Raw genomic sequence first — 13,993 nt, 5'->3', positions numbered from 1 at the left:
ATCCTAATTCTGCCATATTATTTAAGAATCTTTTCCCTATTTGAATATTAGGATGCCAAGATCCAAATTCTTCGAAGTTAACCGTACTAGGGCACTGCCCTTAACTCCGTTGTCCTTGGTGAGTAACATCTTTACTGATCATATTTCTATGAATCTTGGTTGATTAGTTTCACACTAGAGTGTCAAACTATTCCTTTGCCTTAAAGTCCAAAACCCTTTTGTTGACTCGTTGAAAATAACCAGTTTAGACGTGTAGACCTCTTCATAGATCTACACGTATTGTCCTGAGGTAAAAGATGGCACCTTGCGGAGGCAGAGCCACCATCGATGAACAAGGGATCAGCATGTATCTTATTCTGGGTAGGCTTATACTTAAAATTCTTTTAGGGATTATTACGTATTTTATCAAGTATGCGTAACTGTGAACTCTAACATAACCATTCGTGACGTATACGTAAGTGTTTTATGTGGATTCTCGTAAGGTTTTAAATAAAGCCTAGTATAGCTCCTTAAAAGATCTAATCTTTTAGGTTACTTCTTGTTCGCCTAATGATTCGTTTGTATTATCACCCTTGAACTACCATTGATTACTCCCACTCGAATCACGATCTTATCAATGGTTTCCACAGACCCTGTACTCTAAGTATTATTCGAGCACATACTCATTTGTGCTTAGAAACAAGAATCGATAACTTATCTAAAGACAATAATATTATACGCATTTACATATATACATACAAAAATATGACATTCATAAGATAAAGTATGTATCCTAGATTCGTTTCTAGGTTCGTTATGTTCCATATAGTTATTCGTGGGAAATAGTGGCATCTTTATGTCTAACGGGCTTCTAAGTCTAATTTTCGTAAATTTGGACTAATGGCACGTTACGTTTCTTCCTTAATGATTTCTAAAATTAATTTAGGAAAAACCCCGCTTTGGGCCCTTGGATGGTCCGAGTCAATGTCGGAAAAATATGCTTGAAACTAGGAGAAAAATATTGAAAATCTCTCACTCGAGTCAAGGCCCAAAAGGGCCCAAGTCAAACTCGAAAAGACCCAAGTCAAACTTTGGTCAAAGTCCTTTGACTAGTCTCTGCTAAGAATAGTCAAAGGTCGGGACTTAGGTACAGATGCCTAGACCATCTCGAACCCCAAGTCCGAGATGCTTAAATGAATGAGAGACACGTCTCGAGCATCGGATGGCATAACTCATCTCAGACAAACAAGTCCTGGACGCCTATGGGCGCAACGGATGCGTCCTAGACGCGTCTTGTTGCTCCAGACGCGTCCTAGATCATCTAGGTGTTCTAGTCACATCCTAGGTGCGTCTGGAAGCTTCCAGATGAATCTGGGATGCATCCGATCGCTTTCGACGCATCCTAGATGCGTTTGGACGCCGTCCTTGGTCTCGGTCTAGACCAAGGGATGTCCGAGACAGAAAGTCACAGACATTCCCATGTCCGCATGCAATTGGGATTCCCAGACGCGTCTTAGACGCGTTTGGGATGTCTGTGTAGGACTACGAGTTCCGATCCTTTATGGACTGTCGTTTCCCCATCTGGGGTGTCCCCAACTTCCAGACGCGTCTTGGCCGGCCCGATCAGGGTCTTTCTAAATTTCGATTTAGAACCCTAACCGCCCCTTCGTTCTTCCTTGTTTTGGCTTCCAAGCTGCTGTTTTTTATGATCTTCATCATCAAAAACATGGTTTTTGAAACTTTCTTCAACTCATCATAAACCCTAAAACTTGTTTTTTGAAAACTATTTTTAAACTATCAAAATCTAAGGTTTATATGCATGGAAATACCCTCAAAAACTTATTTGATTACGTCTAAATCACATTCATACTAATCGAACATATGTTCGAATCTTTATTCAAACAAATATATCTATTAATTTCAAGTTTGAATCTAATTCGTTCTAGCCAAAGATAGTTTCATGCAAACGGCTCGTGATGCCACTATTTGGAATTACTTGTATCTAAGACTACCCTAATCATGTAACTAGTGTTGGTAGCGGAATCTCGAACATCTAATGTTTAACACTAAGTTATCCAGGATCATATACATGAACTAACTATGAACTAGAAAGAAATAAGAATGCCTAATTCGCTTTCCCACAAACTAAATCTCGACCAGTATTCGGAAGATATAGAGCTTCAAGTGTCGCTCCTCTACTTGAGACACCGAATGTATAACTTGAACTCCCTCGTTTCAGTCAGCTAGGACCTTCTTGAAGGTTGAGATGAAGAATTCCTTCTTCTAGACTTGATAGATAGAATGAGAACTTTTCCTCTAAAATCTTCTTCTCTCTCTGAGATGTATGAGAGAGATGATTTTCTTCTGAGAAAATTCCACACCTTTTCTGAACTCTAAGTTGGTCCTTATATAGGCAATACTTTAGTAGAGTCTCACTCAAATAAGGATTCCTGAAAGTCCCTCCGAAAAGATAAGCTTTTGTTAGAGTCCCATCTAATTGGGAATCCCTATTAGGACCAAAGTCCTAATAAAACTGGATTGATTGATCTTCCAAATAAGGTCATCATTATCTTATGAGCCAAATCGTACGCATTGCCATCTTGGTCGAAGGACACTCCTTCGGAAGGACATACCTTCAGACCTTAAGGACATATATCCTTCGGAAGGACATATAAGGTCATCATTATCCTAGGAGCCAACGGATGTTGAGGGTTTCTTTGTTTTTCATAATTAAACTAGATCTAATGAATGCAAAATGACTTAAACTTGTTATCCTAGCAAATCCTAATTCTGTCATATTATTCAAGAATCTTTTCCCTATTTGAATATTAGGATGCCAAGATCCAAATTCTTCGAAGTTAACCGTACTAGGGCACTGCCCTTAACTCCGTTGTCCTTGGTGAGTAACATCTTTACTGATCATACTTCTATAAATCTTGGTTGATTAGTTTCACACTAGAGTGTCAAACTATTCCTTTGCCTTGAAGTCCAAAACCCTTTTGTTGACTTGTTGAAAATAACCAGTTTAGACGTGTAGACCTCTTCATAGATCTACACGTATTGTCCTGAGGTAAAAGATGGCACCTTGCGGAGGCAGAGTCACCATCGATAAACAAGGGATCAACATGTATCTTATTCTGGGTAGGCTTATACTTAAAATTCTTTTAGGGATTATTACGTATTTTATCAAGTATGCGTAACTGTGAACTCTAACATAACCATTCGTGACGTATACGTAAGTGTTTTATGTGGATTCTCGTAAGGTTTTAAATAAAGCCTAGTATAGCTCCTTAAAAGATCTAATCTTTTAGGTTATTTCTTGTTCGCCTAATGATTCGTTTGTATTATCATCCTTGAGCCACCATTGGTTACTCCCACTCGAATCATGATCTTATCAATGGTTTCCACAGACCCTGTACTCTAAGTATTATTCGAGCACATACTCATTTGTGCTTAGAAACAAAAATCGATAACTTATCTAAAGACAATAATATTCTACGCATTTACATATATACATACAAAAATATGGCATTCATAAGATAAAGTATGTATCCTAGATTCGTTTCTAGGTTCGTTATGTTCCATATAGTTATTCGTGGGAAATAGTGGCATCTTTATGTCTAACGGGCTTCTAAGTCTAATTTTCGTAAATTTGGACTAATGGCACGTTACGTTTCTTCCTTAATGATTTCTAAAATTAATTTAGGAAAAACCCCGCTTTGGGCCCTTGGATGGTCCGAGTCTATGTCGGAAAAATATGCTTGAAACTAGGAGAAAAATATTGAAAATCTCTCACTCGAGTCAAGGCCCAAAAGGGCCCAAGTCAAACTCGAAAAGACCCAAGTCAAACTTTGGTCAAAGTCCTTTGACTAGTCTCTGCTAAGAATAGTCAAAGGTCGGGACTTAGGTACAGATGCCTAGACCATCTCGAACCCCAAGTCCGAGATGCCTAAATGCATGAGAGACGCGTCTCGAGCATCGGATGGCATAACTCATCTCAGACAAACAAGTCCTGGACGCCTATGGACGCAACGGATGCGTCCTAGACGCGTCTGGTTGCTCCAAACGCGTCCTAGATCATCTAGATGTTCTAGTCGCATCCAAGGTGCATCTGGAATTTTCCAGATGCATCTGGGATGCACCCGATCGCTTTAGAGGCATCTTAGATGCGTTTGGACGTCGTCCTTGGTCTCGGTCTAAACCAAGGGATGTCCGAGAAAGAAAGTCACGGACATTCCCATGTCCGAATGCAATTGGGATTCCCAGACGCGTCTTAGACGCGTTTGGGATGTCTGAGTAGGACTACGAGTTCCGATCCTTTATGGACTGTCATTTCCTCGTCTGGGGTGTCCCCAACTTCCAGACGCGTCTTGGCCGGCCCGATCAGGGATCTTTCTTAATTTTGATTTAGAAACCCTAACCGCCCCTTCGTTCGTCCTTGTTTTGGCTTCCAAGCTGTTGTTTTTATTATCTTCATCATCAAAAACACGGTTTTTGAAACTTTCTTCAACTTATCATAAACCCTAAAACTTGTTTTCTGAAAACTATTTTCAAACTATCAAAAGCTAAGGTTTATATGCATGGAAATACTTTCAAAAACTTATTTGATTTTGTCTAAATCACATTCAAACTAATCAAACATATGTCCGAATCTTTATTCAAACAAATTTATCTATTAATTTCAAGTTTGAATCTAATTAGTTCTAGCCAAAGATAGTTTCATGTAAACGGCTCGTGATGCCACTGTTTGGAATTACATGTATCTAAGACTACCCTAATTATGTAACTAGTGTTGGTAGCGGAATCTCGAACATCTAATGTTTAACACTAAGTTATTCAGGATCATATAGATGAACTAACTTTGAACTAGAAGGAAATAAGAATGCCTTACTCACTTTCCCACAAACTAAATCTCGACCAGTATTCGGAAGATATAGAGCTTCAAGTGTAGCTCCTCTACCTGAGACACCGAATGTATAACTTGAACTCCCTCATTTCAGTCAGCTAGGATCTTCTTGAAGGTTGAGATGAAGAACTCCTTCTTCTACACTTGATAGATAGAATGAGAACTTTTCCTCTAAAATCTTCTTCTCTCTCTGAGATGTTTGAGAGAGATGATTTTCTTCTGAGAGAATTCCACACCTTTTCTGAACTCTAAGTTGGTCCTTATATAGGCAGTACCTTAGTAGAGTCTCACTCAAATAAGGATTCCTAAATGTCCCTCAGAAAAGATAAGCTTTTGTTAGAGTCCAATCTAACTAGGAATCCCTATTAGGACCAAAGTCCTATTAGGGTTTCCCTCAGCTTTGGCCGGCCAGACTAACCCTTTATGGGCTTAGTCTTGTCCGGCCGGTTACCCTATTATGGCCAGCTAGGGATATCCCTTTAAAGGGGTTTCCTTAGTTGGCCCGAAATGGGTTTTACACCTTTCCGGGCTTCCCTTTCGAGCCCGATTCTTTTCTATCTTTTAAGCATTATCAGACTGGATCATATCCATCTATATGCTAGTTCTCATCAGTCTATTCTCGTTGTTCAAGTTACCATTCTTATGTGTAACCAGTTGTAGGATCCACTCTATGTTGGCCACGGATAACCGAAGTGATCCACAGTCGTAAGCGGCTTCTATCTAAGCATTACGACTCCTAATTAAACCGGATTGATTGATCGTCCATATAAGGTCATCACTATCCTCTGAGTCAAATCGTACGCATTTCCATCCTTTTCAAAGGACATTTCTTCAGAAGGACATCCCTTCAGACCTTAAGGACATATATCCTTCACAAGGTGCTAGGAGATTTGTGTAGCCCCCTCCCCCGTTCCGCTCCAATGTTTACTGGCAGATCTTGTTCAGGTATACCCTTCTATTGGTTCAATCGAAATCTCGCTCATATTCAGGGTTCCGGCACGTGTCGCGTTAATCAATCAGTTAACAGCTTGACAAGTCAAGACGGACTAATATTTTGCTCAACACAAGCCCCTGCTTAGCAGATAGCAAAGATGCTAAAGAGTAAACGACTTAATACTCCACTACCTTTCATGATTAGTTATTGGACAAATTCTCATTAAAAATGCCTTTTCCAAGGAGTCATACCTTTAAGGGTATAAGAGGAGTTGTTTTGCTTGTCTGTCTCTAATTCTCTTATGGGGCAGAGCACGTGTAGCCGACTACTTGTACACTCTTTTCCCAATGAGTTTCCTTTATACATTGCGAAGCTATTGCTCTAAGATTAATTTTGTTTAGAAACCCTAACGTTATAAAAAGGAGGTCCAGTACTTATTCAGTTCATTCAAATTTATAAATAATTATTTTTTAATAGATCTTTAATCTATGTGAGTTTTCGAGATTTCTAAGTCGCTCTAGCTCACATTAAGTTTGTGATAATCCAAATCAAAACCAATTGATAATGAATAGAGATAACTTATACATTATATTCGTGATTAGAAGATCAGCACTTTTCTCTTGAAGGCGATTTCTAAAAGTGTTAAAGGCGCCTCCCTTAGAGGAAATTTGTGAGGAAAGGATGTGCTTGCAAGACTTTTGGGAAACGCGTATAAAACTTCTCTTTTCACAATGAATACCCCTCGCGTTGCTGAACAAGAATATTACTAAGAAAAACAGAACCTTCTAATGGTTTGTTTGACACATAAAAAATCTGGGTTAGGAAAGTCAGTTTCACGGGAAAATCGATTTTCCACCGTTTTGTCGGACTAAAAATGTGGTAAAATCGATTTCCCAGAGTAAAATCAGGTGGAAAAGAAGCTAATATATTATACCACTTATTACATGCGAAAGTCGTTTTACCACCCGATCTCTTTTCCTAGCTCTATCTCACGGCTTTCTCTTTCATGATTATTATCTTCCTTCGTTTCTCCTCCCGTCTCCCTTTCGAAGATCTTTTAATGTAAATAGAACAAGGCAAAAGAAAAAAGTGGATTAAATCTGAATCCCCCACAGAAATTTGAATTAGAGAAACCCTAAATTCTCAACTTTTCCATAATTTAAACCCCAATTTCCTTACTGCAATCGATGATTAGAGCATCCCCAATGGCACTAGCAAACACCAAATTTTGGTGATTTCCAGTGCCAACCCAACCCATCCCAACGCCACGGGAGATCACCAAAGATCTCCCGTGTCGTGAACAGTCACTATTCCATTTTCGGTGGGATGGTGGGCCATGGCTTAATTTGATTTTGTTTAAATCCTCACCTTATTTTTTATTATGTTTTAGTCCTTTTCTTGTTTTGTTTTCTTTATTTGAACTCTTTTAGTGTTTTTGTTTTGTGTGTTTGATTTTATAAAAAATTTAGTTACTTAATTAAATTATAAAACTGAAAATTAAACATTTCACTAAAATATTCGAAAAAAAAACTACCTTAAATATTTGTATTAATACCCTTATTAACACATAATCGAAGTATTATGATTATCATCTCCACCGTTATCGATTTTGTGTACTCAGGGTTTCCGGAGACATTTGCAATACTATTAGTCCCAGTGAACAACTTATTGAAGAATCAATAATTTCCTATTCCCCATAGATGATCAATCAGAGCGTCTCGTAGTTCATAATGAGCTTTTTTATCTTTAGTTTTCTTCTGCCTAGCTAAGAATCGTTTGAAAACGTTCGGCTTGATTTTCAACAATTTCTACAGTTGGAATCTCAGAGAAAATGTTGAGTATTGTATGATCGCCATATTCATCCTCTACAATCATGTTATTCATTAAAATTCAAGCAAACATTATATCAAGGATGGCATTTTAATCCTAAAAACCGCGCTAGATCCTTAATAATGCCGAATCGAGATTGAAGAACTCCAAATGCATGTTCAACATCTTTCCAACATGCTTCTTGCATCATTGCAAAATGTTGTTTCTTCAAACCCCTGGGGCTGAGAGATAGTTTAAAGAAGAGTCACCCATTTCGGATATATACCATCAACAAGATAATATCATGTATTATATTCTTCTCTCATGATGTTATATTTTGCTGGAGGAGTTTTACCTTCAGCTAAATCTGCAATTAAATTAGAAGACTGTAGTACGTTAATGTTATTGTTAGAACCCGTTATTCCAAAGTATGCACGCCATATCCAACGATCGAAGAGGCAACTGCCTCTAAAATTATAGTTGGATGTCCACTACGTCCATTGTATTGTTCTGCCCAAGCCACAGGAAAAAAATTCCAACCCAGTGCATGCAACAAGACTACCCAATATGCGAGGAAAACCTCTTTCTTCTCCTTTTTGCAAGAGCCTTGCAATATCATTAGCATTAAAAGTTCTAGGTATTCAGTACCAAAAGTTTAAATTATTGCACGACAAAATCTTTTTTGATATTTTGTCGCCGTTGATTCACCAATTCTTACATAATCATTTGTTGTGTCTGTTGCTATTCCTTATGCTAACATCCGCATAACAGTTGTCATTTTTTAATAAGGAGATAATCCAAGTTTCTTTGTTGCATCACTTAATTGAACAAATTCCTTGTCATGCGCTTCGACTGCACTGGAAACCCGTAGGAAGATATTTTTCTCCATTCTAAAACGTCTACAGAACTGAACATCATTGAATGATCGAGAATCTGAGAAATAGTCGTTCCATATTTGCTTGTGCCCATTTTCTCTTTCACGATTAATCGTTATATGTCCAGGAACTGAACCCTTATAATGTGGTTCATCATCTTCATCTGATAAATGATGTATTATCCCGTCATCATTGATGAGCATAAATGCGGCCTATTTTGTTGGTTTCCCAATTCTTCAAGTTCGGAATTCGAACTATGGTAACTTGATGAACCTGGGTAAGAATATATTGTTTTACTTCAATTAAGGTATTGAAGAAGTATTGGTTTACTCTACCAGTTATGATGAATTTCAAAGACATAAAATTACAGTCTTCAAGAACAATGTCTTCTGATGCTTTACAGTATGACAGATTCCTTACCCACTTACGCAGTTTATCTTAATTCAACACATAAAATTACAGTCTTCAAGAAAAATGTCTCCCAAATCTCCAATGTCTTACAGTCTGACGGATTCCTTACCCACTTATACACTTTATCTCAATTCAACACATAAAATTACAGTTCTCATAAGGTCTATAAATACACGCCTTCATAACTTTATATAATGTATTAAAAATATTCAACGTCATACTCTTCAACATTTCTATCTTTGCATCTCAATACTCAAAAAGATATGACAAAAAACAACAATGTAACTCGCAAACAAGCTTTCTCAACTACTGATGATATAGTCCATGTACGACATTTCTTAGGGCATCTCAAGATTCAATAGTGGGTTCCAATCAAACTATATATCTATTATGGGTTCGTATTGCTAAAAGCTATAACGAAGAGATGGAAAAATCTGGTGGAGTATGTAGATCAGATAGGTCTCTAGAGACTCGCTATCGAATGATCACTACTGTTGTTTCGAAATTTCGAGTGTGTCTGGCAAATTGAAAATCGAAATCAGAGTGGTACCAATGCCATAGGCAATGTAAGTATATATTACATATATTACAAACAAAACAAAAAAAAATATACTTAATACATTTAATGTGACTTTTTTTCAACCTTGTAGCTCCAAAGTGCGAGAACCTTGTACCTTCAAGAAGGAGACGAGAAAAAGGATTCTCGTTTGATCATGTATGGCTTATACTAAAATATTGTGAAAAACTTGTCATGGTTGGTCCAAAAAGAACAAATTTAATGAATTCGTTTAATGAGACTCAAATAGGGACTCTTTCATCTGGTTCTCCTGGGTTAGCATTCTCTGTTAATCTTAGTGCAGATGATAATCAAACTACACCAGATTCCTCTAGTCGGCCAACTGGAAGAAAGAAAGAGAAGATAAGGGAAAAACTAGTGGCACTGCTCGATTTCACAATCGGGGCGATGAAGCCCTTGAGATTATGAGAAGGACCGAAATAGCAAGACTTGAAAGGAACGTTCAGAAATATAAATATACTGAAATTAACCATTAAGTTGAGTTGGCGAAAATTATTAATGAACAAAAGAAAATCGATAAAGAAAGGAAAGAGATGCAGTATAACGGTATGAATATGGACTTTAATTCTATTACAAATTCGCTACGACAAGAATACTTTCGTAGAGAACAAGAAGAAATGATGTTTGGAAAACGAAATAGTGTAGTCAGTGGGGTGTTAGTTTGAGTAAAATATCGTATTAGTTTCAATTTGTAGTTTTAGTGTAGAACTGTATTAGTTTTGATTTGTAGTTTAAGTCTTGCAATTTCAATTAGTTTTTATGTAATCTTATTTTATTTAAGAAACGAGTGTTAAAATGTTAAAAAGGACATTTGGTGTGATGAATAGTGATTGGGTGGAAGTTTTAGCGTTTTATCTCTGGTTCAAAAATTTGAAAACACCAAATAATTTGGTGGAGATTCTTCTTTGATGATCTTTTTGGTGGCAACCATTGGGGATGCACTTTATGAACCCAAACTTTATTAAATTTGTAGAGAAATTCTCCCGAAGTTCCAATAAGAAATTAGGGTTAGTGATTTAGGGGTATTACACAAGATGTAAACACAAAGAATAAAAATATGAGATGAAGTAGAGAAAATGAAATGAAGAAGAAAATATGAGATTTCACAATTTTTATTATATAATTTGGGATCTGTTTAGTCTGGGTTCGCCATTTTCCTAACTCATACACATTAAAAATCTTCATTGTTACCTGAAAATTTTCAAATTAGAATTTCCTTCTCTTGGTCTTCTTTCTCATCTTGATATTGATGTGTTTATTTGATCTGGTAATCCAATCCACCATAAGGCTCGTTGCCATTCCTGTACTCATAATTGCTGCACCATTTATCAAGCTCGACTAAAAGACCATCTCTTCTTCTCCTTCATATTCATCTCCTCTTATCCTTCATATTCATCTCCTCAACCCATAAGCCCTGACCTTCCTGCTATTTTTCTCTTTATCTTGAGAACTTTCCCATCTTTCTTAATTGTTGAAGAGAAGATGGATTTTAAATTTCTACAAGCAGCCACCACGATTTTTTTAAAGGCACCACATTTTCTTACCAACATTTTCAAACACTTTAGTCTGTTTGATTGGTGTGAAAATAGGGTGGGAAATTCGATTTTCCACTGTTTGATGGGCCTATTAGAGTAAGAAAGCCGATTTCGGTTGGAATAAAGAGTTGGAAAATTGGGTCAAAATTTTTACCAAAAAAGGTGGGAAAGTCGTTTTCCCACCCTCTCCAAAACGCGCCCTCTCTCCTCCCACCCAACTCGGTCTCTTTTCTCCCACACAACTCTCTCTCTATCATGCGTTCTCTCCTCCTCTCTCTCAATCTCTAAGAAACTCATCCTCAATCTCAAAATCCATCTCTCTCTCACTAGAATGTCTAATCCCCTCACTCCAAACTACTTCTTCACCACAATCTATAACTCTCTCTCTCATCAATCTTGAAGACTAAATGACTGCAAAAATTGCACTTACACAGAGATCACTTTGACCCTCATCAATCTTGAAGACTAAATGACTCAAAAAATTGCACTTAAACATAGATCACTTGGACGAAGAAGGTAGAAAGCCGAAAATGGTGAAGTAGCAAAAAGAGATTTGACTCGAATTAACAAAGAGCGGAATCCTTTATGTCTTCAGCAATTTGTTACTTTTACGATTAGGGTTTTGGGATTTTTTTGCAAACCAATCGATTAGGGTTTTGGGGATTTACGGAATCTGGGATCCTTTATGGTGAAGATAGAAAGAAAACATGGGATTCACCACAAGAGGGTAAGTTCCACTGAAATTTTCTTCTTCTAATTTTGATATAACTTTCTATCTCCCGATTTGCTCTTTTTTCTTCTCCATTTTGATAAATCATTAACGTTTTCGCCATTAACGAACATTTCAATCTCTCGCAATTTGCTCTTTCTCTCTCCCAATTTGCTTTTTTTCTCTCTACAGATATGTTCTCTCTTTCTTTATGGTTAATGAATTAGGGTTTCTAAGATTAGTATTCTAAGGAGGAAGAAGATAATCACGAAAGTCTAAAGGCACCTCTCGTTTAATTGGTGAAAATAAATGAGGGGAATGTGATTTTTTAAAGGTACACATTATTTTCTTACTACCCAATCAAACACTAAACAACTTGATTCACATGTGAAGAAACTTGGTTTTCTTTCCGATCAGAAAAAAATGGTTTTCTTACTCAGACTTTCTAACGTATCAAACGGATCCTTAAAGTTTAATTTCACCTATGAAAATTTGGGTTTCTTTTCTAAATTGGGCCTTCTATGTTTTTTTGTCAAAAAGACAAATTAACTTTTTGTCCTTCTAGGTACCATAGAAAGTTTAGAAATACACTTGAAAGACAATTTTAAAAGCACTCACCATTTAAATACCGAAAATACTCCTTTAACCTGAAATTTTAGAAAAACTAAGATTAAAATCTTGAGTTCTCCTTCCAACCGTAGTTCAGAGAGACAGGGAAGACTGTGTCAATTTTTGCTATCAAAAGGCCCCCTACTTTTTTACCAGCTTCCCGCATAGCCCTCCATTTTATCAAAAATACCTAGATGACCCCCTTTTTCCGTTACAGTTCAATGTCTGTTGACTCTCGTTCCTCCATCTCATCACCTCTCTCTGCCACGCCATCTCTCTCGCCACCTCATCATCTTCTCCGATAAGTTCGCTGGCCGGTCAAAAATATTCGGCTACAGGTCACCGACCTTCATAATAAAAAAAATTCTCCCTCTCCATTAGGGTTTAGGAAAACCCAAACCAGATGTGGTGAAGCTTCAATCCCGTGAAGTTTCAACCGTTGACGCTTAACGGGATTGAAGCTTCAACCGTTAAAGCTTCGCAGGATTGGAAACTTCAAAAGATTTAGGGTTTGGGTTTTCCCAAACCCTAGTGGAGAGAGAGAATTTTTCTTTTACTATGAAGGTCGTCGGAAATTTTGAACGTCCAGCGACGTTATCGGGAAAGAGGATGAGGTGGCAAGAGAGATGACGTGGCAGAGAGAGGTGATGAGATGGAGGAGAGAGAGTTAGGAGACATTTAACGATAACGGAAAAAGGGGGGTCATCAGGTATTTTTGATAAAATAGGGGGCTACGCGGGAAGCTGGTCACAAAGTAGGGGGCGTTTTGAGAAACAACCCTGCAAACTTTTGCGTCTTGGCCAATAAGGTCAACTTCGTTTTTTTCCTCTGTTAGATAATTTACAATAAATGCCACACGGAGCTGAAGCCTATGAAAAATTAATAAATCTTTTTACCAAAGCCAAAAAATTTTAGGGAGCTTAGGCCAAATTTTCCTAAAACTTTTTATACACAAAATCTTTTTGTGGTATTATGTAAACTCATAGGTTAATGACTATCCTAAAGGTATCGTAATCAACCTTTTCTGAAAATATTTATTTAGACCCACTTAGGCTTTGTGATGTGTTAGTCTCAATGTGTGAAAGGATGTAGAGGGTAGTTTTCTGGAGGGAGAGATGTATGACTTATTTCCTCTAAGGGTCTACTATTGTAGATAAGTGAGGGTCAGGTTGGGTTGGTGTAAGGCACAAGGGGCAAAAATACGTATTATTGTTCATCAGCCTCACATAAGTAGAGGATAGAACTGAGGGTAAACAGTTGATGCATTACACCTTCGAGTTTGGTGAAGTTTTTATGTTCTTGTTTTACTGTAGCGGAAGTCGGGCAAATCATATTAGAGTTTTTTTACTTTACCTTTATTGCTAATTAGTAATTGAGTTACCTTCTTTAATAATTAGTAAATAAGTTTACTTTCTCTTCTTAAATAATTAGTAAATAAGTTTACTTTCTCGGACTTACTACTTTCGTTAAGAACACTAAGATAATGTTTGGCGTACCGAAAAAAAATATGATTACCAAGAATAGTGATCTAATTATATAATTTTAGAAATTGTAATACCGTAATACAGTGTTTGTTTTAGTCAAGAATATCATCCGTAAAGACTTATCTTGTCCACAGATTATTTATGTTATGATTATAATTCTCTTGC

The 13,993-nt window shown here is 37.1% G+C and overlaps 1 protein-coding gene across 1 annotated transcript; it reads left to right on the top strand.

Moving 5' to 3' along the window:
- Nucleotides 1-9,338: 9,338 nt before the first annotated feature.
- Nucleotides 9,339-9,899, top strand: LOC147544374 (uncharacterized). The gene is made up of 2 exons (XM_086635688.1): nucleotides 9,339-9,429; nucleotides 9,565-9,899. The coding sequence occupies exons 1-2, from the start codon at nucleotides 9,339-9,341 to the stop codon at nucleotides 9,897-9,899; spliced, it is 426 nt and encodes a 141-aa protein (XP_086491814.1).
- The last annotated feature ends 4,094 nt before the right edge of the window (nucleotides 9,900-13,993 follow it).

The sequence above is a fragment of the Eschscholzia californica genome, unplaced genomic scaffold (assembly GCF_041429995.1).
Source record: "Eschscholzia californica isolate CP2 unplaced genomic scaffold, dmEscCali1.0.p SCAF_4, whole genome shotgun sequence".
NCBI classification, from domain to species: domain Eukaryota; kingdom Viridiplantae; phylum Streptophyta; class Magnoliopsida; order Ranunculales; family Papaveraceae; genus Eschscholzia; species Eschscholzia californica.
Note: the sequence above shows the minus strand (reverse complement) of the source record. Positions and strands in the feature narration are given on the sequence as shown.